The 9093-nt window shown below is 38.6% G+C and overlaps 1 protein-coding gene across 1 annotated transcript in view; it reads right to left on the bottom strand.

The window, feature by feature from the left end:
- The window catches only part of LOC116508921 (coiled-coil domain-containing protein 141-like), a 129174-nt gene extending 120505 nt beyond the window's left edge, over positions 1-8669 (bottom strand). Inside the window, exons 1-2 of the mRNA XM_032217797.1 lie at positions 8457-8669; positions 7160-7282 (exon numbers count right to left, since the gene is read on the bottom strand). Coding sequence (XP_032073688.1) covers positions 7160-7282; positions 8457-8558 — 225 coding nt within the window. The 5' untranslated portion in view covers positions 8559-8669. The remainder of the gene's footprint in view (positions 1-7159; positions 7283-8456) is intronic.
- Positions 8670-9093: the final 424 nt, after the last annotated feature.

Genomic DNA, 9093 nt, shown 5'->3' with positions numbered 1-9093 from the left:
TTCCAGGATTAACAGAGTATATAGCATAATCTATATTCTGCTGCTATGCATTCGCCCGCGTTCAGAAAAACCCGTAGCTAACATTATGGCCGGTTTGGAGAACTTCCAAATCTCAACCCTAGTTGGCCCCTCCCCTCCCGCCACTTCCCTCCCAGGAGTCTCCACGCAGGCCTGTGCGGAGGCTCAGGGAGGGGGAGAAAACATGCCTCCTGGAAGTTCTGGAAGGCTGGAAACAGGCCCGTTTCCAGCCTCCGGAGGGCCTCCGGAGCCCAGGGAGGCAGTTTTTGCTCTCCCAGAGTCTCGAGGAAAGCCTCCAAAGCCTAGGGAATGTGCAAATGCCCCTCCCCCCATGCAGAAGGCCAGTAGGCCACGCCCATCCAGCAACCAGGCAGAGAACCCGTTGCTGAAGTTTTTGAAGCCCATCCCTGGTCTAATGTGTTAAAACACAATATTCCTCTCAATGATAATAATGTATTTAGTTATGTTTGATGGATAACCAGTGATATTATTTTTAATTGTAAAAACTGATGGACAAAAGTTTGTAACCAAACAAGATGCTTGATGAAATTGAGGAAAGTTTTTTGTATGTGTTGTTTTGTTTTTGTTTTTTAAATTTTTTTTAAAACCCACAATATTCCTCCTCTTGAAGACAAACATTTGACAGGTTGTTGATAAGCTTCATTTTCTCCTTGCCAGCCAAGAATCCAACAATGATCCAAGAACCCAACAATTCACAGCACCAGGTTACATATATTCTTCATTATTACAACAAAACATGAATCTTTTCTCCCAAACTAGATACTCACCTAATTTATTCCTTTATTTGGGTTGGAGCAAATAAAATAATAAACAGCTCTCTGAATGAATTTCAAGGACTGTTGACAAACGTATCACAAATGCCTGCTTTTTTTCAGAAAGAAAACTAATTCTGCAGAGCAGAGCTTATGCATACATTCCAAGGTCCCTACTCTAGTCCATTGTGACCTTTACTATGACACAAAACAGGACCTTGGCAACCAGTCAAGAATGCGTAGATACATTCCCTAAATGTTCTAGCTCACTTTCAGAGTTTAATCCACTCACAGAACACCAAGCATAATAATGTTTCACAGAATATTTCACAACAAGCCAAATCTTAACATTAAAAAGTGTAGATTCTTCATTGAATATTCATGCAGTTCATGCAATTTTCCCAACAAAGATATATCTCTTACTAGCTAGAAAAGTCTAGAGTCACAATTTGGATTGAAAATCTGGTTTTAAGTCATTGCAGTTGTATGTCAAGTCACTCATATAACTGGACCCATTTTTTTACATTTGTCATAGTGGTGATTAAGTGAATCACCATAGTTCTTAAGCAAATCACATGGTTGTTAAACGAATGGTACAGCCATTCTCCCAAATTGGCATATTTTTTTTTTGCCAGAAACCAAGGACAGACAGGAAAACAAATGAATTACAGAACAGATTCAACCAGATTTCCCATTCAAAACTCTTAAGTAACCCTGATCCTTATATTTTTGACACTATTTATACAGAAAGCCAGTTTCCTTAAGAACTCCCTAAGTAAAAGGTAGACATTCAACAAATCAATGAAAAATCAATGAATTTCAGGGAATAAAACAACAATTCCTAACATCCAATGGGACATAGGCATGCATAAAACAGCTCTGTACAAAACACTTTCCCTTAATTGAACCACATTTTCAATTATTTTCAATTTTGTTTGGGAACAAGTACCAACAGATCTTATAGTAATGTATAATAGCAAGATTATAATTGCAATGTATATGTTATAATATTTCATTAGAGTTTCATTAGATGCCTGCAGCTGGTGGAGCAACCTAAGTGGGTAAAACAATCTTCCTGGTTTTATAGAAAAAACTAAGTTCAAGAGTACAGCCAGGTTACAAAGTGCATTCCCATTAGATCAACCATCACAAGTTCCTAAATTAATTGGATTTCTATATTTTCCAAACTGAGATTCCGATAATTTCCTCTCCTAGCATCTCTTTAAAATCTTCTACTGTTTCATGTAGCTCTGCTGAAAAGCAGAAATAAATCTGAGCATTAACAAAACACTAATAACCCCACAATTCAAATTCTTTAGATTTTCTCCTGGTCCCAGCAATTATTCATCTAATCTCCTTAAACCTAAGTCTGAAAAAGCTGCTAGCTATTATTATCTCATCATCCTTATTTTTTTTTCCACCATTTTATCTTCAGCTCCACTTTTTGTCATCAGTATTATTCCTTACCTTCATGTGGAATTCATATTCAAAGAAAAAATATTTTGACCCAAGGAGATAAACATTATGGTAGAAAGGACTCCATTACTAGAAAATAAAATCTATGACTAAAAATAGGAAGTAAACAACCTGAGGAATGGGCCTCTGTCCTTTGAAAATGTTAACCAACTAAAATAGTCTAACAAGCCCATTAAATTAAAATGCTCTCAGCCATTCCAGGCCTAGTTCTGTGGAGGTGAAGTGAATAATTGTATATTGAAGAGTGTAAGGCAAGCAAATTAGCCAGGTTTAAAACAGCGGGGCTTAGAGCAGCCGGAAGTCTTTTTACTTAAGTCTTTTCTAATTTGTCACCCTACAGACATGTTGAGGACTACAAGTCCCAAGAACTCCCAGCCAATATGGCTCCAGGTTTACGGAATACTTTCTTTACAATTTCTCTGCTGTTCACTATTGGCAAGCTGATTGATGTTGACTCCATTCCAGGTGTTACATTTGCAAGGTGCAAATGGATATTTTAAAGATACAGATCAGAGGCAGAAAGATTTTAAGAAGTGAAAGAGATTCTTCCAAAGACCACTGACCTGGACACTGACCCTGACCTGGACATGGACCTGAACCCGGTTCTGGTTCCGGTTCCAGTTCCAGTTCCAGTTAGGATAAGGATTAGGGTACATGTTAGGGTTAAGGTTAGGGTTAGGATCTGGGTCAGGGTCCGTGTCTGGATCCGGGATTGGGGTAGGGATTGGGGTCGGTGTCCGGGACTGGATCCGGGTCCAGGTCAGGGTCCAGGTCAGTGTCAGGGTCCAGGTTCAGGGTCAGGTTAGGGTTCAGGTTCATGTTAGGGTTAGGATCAGGGTTCGGTTCCGGTTCTGGGTCGAGTGTCGGGGTCCGGGTTCAGGTGTGGTTTCGGGTTAGGGTTAGAGTGCAGGTTTGGGTTAAAGAGCTCTTCCATGGCTCCTTCTCATTTCCAGATTTCAGATGTAGCATCGAGAGATCCTACATGTTATAATACTCTATAAAAATATTAGAGATAATAAAGATTTCTTTCATTTATAAATAAACTTTCAACTTTTATTGTTGAAGCATTGGAATGTACTTAGAATGCTGGGTTAGAAATTGGAGATGACCATGTTCAAATTTACTCTCTGCCACAGTATCTCATCTGATGACTGTGGCACAGGTGCTTTCTTACTGCTTACCTCATAGAGTTGTTGTGAGAAAAAATGGAGAAGTGAGCATCACCATGGATTTCTCGAGGAAACATGGTGTGTTGCTACCAAGTGAAAATAATTATATAAATAACATAGTTCCCTAACTCCTGTCTGAATTTTGCCTCCTGGGTCAATTCTGTCTAATTCTGCTTTTCTTGATTGCTTCCCAATGTGATTTCAATGCATAATTTTCTAGGAAATTTATTTCTTACTAATGTGGAAGTAGGTTCATTAGGAGGAATGCATTGCTTTAGAACCTCCATGGAGGAATTTTCTGCTTCTGGGAAGGTTTTTCTTCCTCCCTGTGATGTTTAGAAATGAACGGCTTCCTTAACTACTTCTTTAATAGGTCATTCACCTCAGTTTACAAGATCCAAGTTCTGTTCAAGATCTTTCAGCACACAACATCATCATGTTCTGCTTTTATTACGGAAAGGAAGCTGCTGTCATTATTTTTACTGAATGCATGGCACAAAGTGGAGGCTGCCAGCTGCAGATTGCTACCATATGTGCTAAAATTCAGAGTATATTGTTTGAGGCACCTATGTGCAGTATTTAAATAGTTTGCATTAAAATCTCTAATGTTATCCCATTACACACAAGGACCTGGGCATTATGAGCATGATGGTGAATGGCACCTCCAGGAGCCAGAGAATGTCTTTTCTTCAGAACCATTAATAACTTTTCCCTTGCCATAAGCTTTCTGCCAATGGCAACATGCTCCAAATGTTTGAACTGAAGTAGCGACTAGTTGCTCTGCATCTCTTCCTGAAGTATAGCTTTGTTCTTTGCATCCAAGACTGACATCTCTCCCTTCCCCCCATTCCTCCCGCAGGGACATTTGAGAGTGTGAGTCAAAAACCAAGGTCACTCGTGCTTTGGGCATTACCTAGTTGGATCACTGCAACGTGTTCTACCTAGAGCTGCCCTGCAAAACCACCTACAAGCTCCAATTGTTTCAGAATGTAGCAGGACATGTAGTGATGGTTGCCCCTATGTTTACCCATGCTATACCTCTGTTGCGCAGTTTACATTGGCTCCCACTTTCCTTCCAGATGCAATTCAAGATGCTAGTTTAAAGCCTATTTGTGACACAGGGCCAGGTTATTTGCAGGAGCACCTCTCCCTAAGGATACCTATCTGCACTACCTAGTCCCTTCCTGTCTTAAACATTGTCATCTTATGGGATCTAGGGTGTCCACCTTTTCAATGGCAGCCTGCCCTATGGAACACCCTTCCCCCTGAGGTTCAGCAAGCCGCTACCCCTCTAGTCTTCCAAAAAGCATTTAAGAACTAACTTTCCTCTCAAGTGCTGGTGTAGCAATAGTAGCAATAGCAGTTAGACTTATATACCGCTTCATAGGGCTTTCAGCCCTCTCTAAGCGGTTTAGAGAGTCAGCATATCGCCCCCATAATCTGGGTCCTCATTTTACCCACCTCGGAAGGATGGAAGGCTGAGTCAACCCTGAGCCAGTGAGATTTGAACCGCTGAACTGCTGAACTAGCAGTCAGCTGAAGTGGCCTGCAGTACTGCACTCTACCCACTGCGCCACCTCGGCTCTTCCGTGTAGAGTGAAATTGATGGGAGTTTATGATTTGTGGGCTTAATTGATATATGTATTAATTGTACAATGATGCTCATTTAACTGTTGGTTGGAAGCCACCCAGAGTTCAGTATCAGATGAGTGGCTATATAAATGTTTAAACAAACAAACAAACAAACAAACAAATAAACAAGCCAATATTGTGGCTAAACCCATGCATCCAAAGTCATGCCCCCCTGTTTTTGAAAGCAACACATAAAAGGAGGTGGTTTTGATTGTGGTGTTACAATGATGGCATCCATCTCAGTTACCCTTACCCTCTTGTCTCTTTTTAAAAAAGACAATAACAAAAAATGAGTAGTAACAATGGGATGCCTTTTCATGATAACAAAGTCTGCCACCTGAGAGGTCACCTTCCTCTGCCAATGTAGAGCTGTTTCTGAACTGGATGTGCCCAAAGGTTTTAGCTAACATGGTTAACACATGTAGTCCTTGATTTACAACAGTCCATTTATTGATCATTCAAAGCTATAATGGCACTGAAAAAAGTGACTTATGAACATTTTTCACACTTATAATGGTTGCAACATCCCCATGGAGATGTGATTTACATTTGGATGCTTGACAACTGGTTCATATTTATGATGGATGCAGTGCCCCAGGGTCATGTGATCACTTTTTGTGACATTCTGCCTAGCAAAGTATTACACATTCTCTCTCTCTCTCTCTCTCTCTCTCTCTCTCTCTCTCTCTCTCTCTCTCTCTCTCTATATATATATATATATATATATATATATATATATATATATATATATATATATATATATATATATATAGCACCACAGAGCAAAGAAAGAGTACAGTCACCATGTGCTTTACTACTCAACTATATAATTATAACAGGAAACCGGAAACTCTACTTAGAACAAAAGAGCATAGAGTATATACCATAGATCCAAACTTGTAAACACTGTCATCTACTGGCTAAATACTACTGTAGTTGTTGCATAAAATACATTCCAACAATGAATTCCAACACAAAGTCAATGGGAAAGCCATTATTAGTAACAATAATGTTACTAATTTAACAACTTCAGTGATTCACTTAACAAATGTGGGATGAAAAGTCACAAAATGGAGCAAAACTCACTTAACAAATTTCTCACTTAGCAACATAAATTTTGGCTCAACTGTGGTCATAAATTGAAGATTACCTATAATTCAGTATGACATGAATTATAAGTCATAGTCCTGATAAGCAGCTCTCTACTTCAGTTAGACCAATTGGGCCACCAGATATCAGTTGCAAAAATTTCGGAAGACCCTGTGAACTACTGCCATTTAGTTAATAATTAAATTAATAAATTATTTATTAATTTAGCATTCCATCTGGGATTTTGCATTTGTGATTGGTAAGTATGATAAAGAGGATTATAAAATGGAAGATAAACTTATTTTAATTCCATTCTGTGTTCTGGTGTCCATTGAAACATTACTCCAACATTTGTACATACTGATGTACGGTCCTGGGAGCTGAAATAAAAATAGCAGGGAATAAAAGTACCATATCATCTTTCTTTCAGGGACTTAAAGCTATACTTTGCCAATCTAGGGAGTGAATGCGACTGTTGATTTGTTCTTATTTGTTGTCCTTTCCTGATCCTTTTCCGTTATATTAGACTTGTCAACTTATTGCCTACCACTTATAACTACCATGATCCTCAGCTAGCCAGGCCAATGGAGTTGGTTTCTAAATTATAGTCCGACACATCTGGAGGGCACTTAAGGTCGATGCTTATAGCTGACTCTGCCACCTGGTGTTAGCCATTCATAAAACTTGAAAATTGATGTTGCCATCAGGAACAAGTATTTGTCAATGATTGTCTGTGGATACTGATCATGTGTAGTTGTCAACTCCTATCTGTGAAGCAAGGGTTTAGGAGAAGTTTGATACTGACAAGGTCTGAAGAGCTGTTCGGAAAAGATAATTTGCTGCTTGATTTTTTGTTTAAAGGCTTATTTTAATAATGTGGAGGAGCTCCTCATGTCTAATATTGTGATATTGCACACAATTCTGCTGAATGGTCAATTTCAACTTTCAAATCACAATCAAAACCATAAATTACAGCATTTCAGGTTGTATTGTTTCTCTTACCTTAAGCTTAGACAGCAGAAGTTCATGATCACATAATAATTTTTTGGTCTCTTCTTCATTGCTGCCAATTTCCAATAAATTTGGAAGTGATTCAACTAACTGCAGCTGTACCCATTTGCCACACTAAAACAGAAATATAAGCAAATATTTTTCTAAGCAGAATACAGTACACCATATTTTTGTACAGTAATTGGTTCGGACAGTAATAAGCTAAAATCAGCTTAAAGGATATAAAGCAGGAGGGTACTGGATGCATTGAGTGAAGAGGAATTGTCTTGGGGGGTATATAAAATTATATAATATAGTTAATGTATATTATATATATCAAATGTTAAACGTTTACCATCTTGTAAGGCATCTCATTAATAGCTCTCCAGGGCGGCATGCACTCTCTGAGTTGTGGGTTAGAACACCTGACATAAAGGATTATGAGCTGGATCTAAATGAAGTCATGCTTAGAGTAGAAGTATTTAAATAAATAGAACTAAGGCTACTAAATTACATGTTTATTTTAATAGGTCTAATATGAACTTCACTATTTTGGATCAGCCTGGACTTTCCTTTGCAAGCCATAACAATATTTTACTTTTATGTATAAATATTTATTTATATTAAAGATGTTTGCATGTCACCACAATCAAAACCAGGTCTCAGTGGCTCACATACAAATATAATAGCACATAAACTTTAGCATACATAAGTTTCAACAGAGGAGATATGCAATGAATGCGTAGACTAAAATGAGATGGTAAAATAATTCTCATTAAGGTTTTAAATAAGCCTTTTTACTTCATAAAATGCAAATAGATATTCGCACCATGTGAGCGCTAATGATTTCCCTATACAGTAACATGATAATGATTCCTTTAGTTAATCAGCTTAGGTTAATGCACTTTTATAAACCGAATATAATCCTTAACAATATGGAAAACAAAGTTATAAATTCTCAGTGAAAGCAATCACAATCAGAGAAAAACTACATGCCAACCAAGATGTCCCTGCACACTTTTGCTGTGCTGTTTATTTAATTTTAGTCAATATGTCTTTAAAGAAAGCAAATTATTTATCTGGGATGATGCTTGATTGATTTTTAAATTCACTCATCAGAAAGCAAATTATTTCTCTTGAACGATGCTTGATTGATTTTTAAACTCTTTCACTCATCAGAAACTTGCAGTACATTATGCCGCTCCTTGGGGTTTTCCCTTCGGCAGCTCAGCATTTAACTTTTATACGTGTACATTTGAGCAGAGTACCAACCTAGCCCAGAGGAAGAATTAGGCTCTGTTCTGCTTACCTTAAGAAGAGCGATGACAATTCTGCAATCCCCAGCCTCAACCAGGACTGAACTAACAGTTGTTGTGGAAAGTGGCTCCTCGGGACTATTGTTGCTGGTCATGGTGTTGCCGTAGAACTGGGCTTCCTGCGAAAAAGGTTCCCCTCTGGCAGCTGGGGAAAGCTGCTGGTCATTGCAAAAAGGCAGCAAATGGGGTTACTTGGCTCCCTTCCGTCAAAGAGCTCAGCTAACACTGATTGCTCTGCCAAAAGGAAAGAACAGGAGGTTAAAAATAGACACCCCCCATTGAATTTATCTTTCAAGGCAGGGAGGGAGAGAGGGACGTGACACTCCTCTATTTTTGTAGTTTTTAACTGCTATCCATTTTTGCCCCCTATAAACATGGATCTTAGGTCTCAAAACATAAGGCTTTCTCTGTTTGCTAATAGGAAAAGGCTACATACAGGGAGTGGGTGGGGGGAGAGATAATAAAAATGAATGTTTTCCTCAAGTTTCTGTTTATCCGTGAAACGCTGTTTACAGGATGCTTTGAACTGAGCTATCAGAAGACAGTTCTAGAACAGCTAAAAGACAAGATCCATACTTGCTTCCAAAGTAAGAGTTCATTTTCAAACTTTGCCTCATGATCCCGCATTAT

The sequence above is a fragment of the Thamnophis elegans genome, chromosome 1 (genome assembly GCF_009769535.1).
Source record: "Thamnophis elegans isolate rThaEle1 chromosome 1, rThaEle1.pri, whole genome shotgun sequence".
NCBI lineage: Eukaryota > Metazoa > Chordata > Lepidosauria > Squamata > Colubridae > Thamnophis > Thamnophis elegans.
The sequence above is the reverse complement of the archived record's forward strand: the minus strand, read 5'-3'. Positions and strand labels throughout refer to the sequence as shown.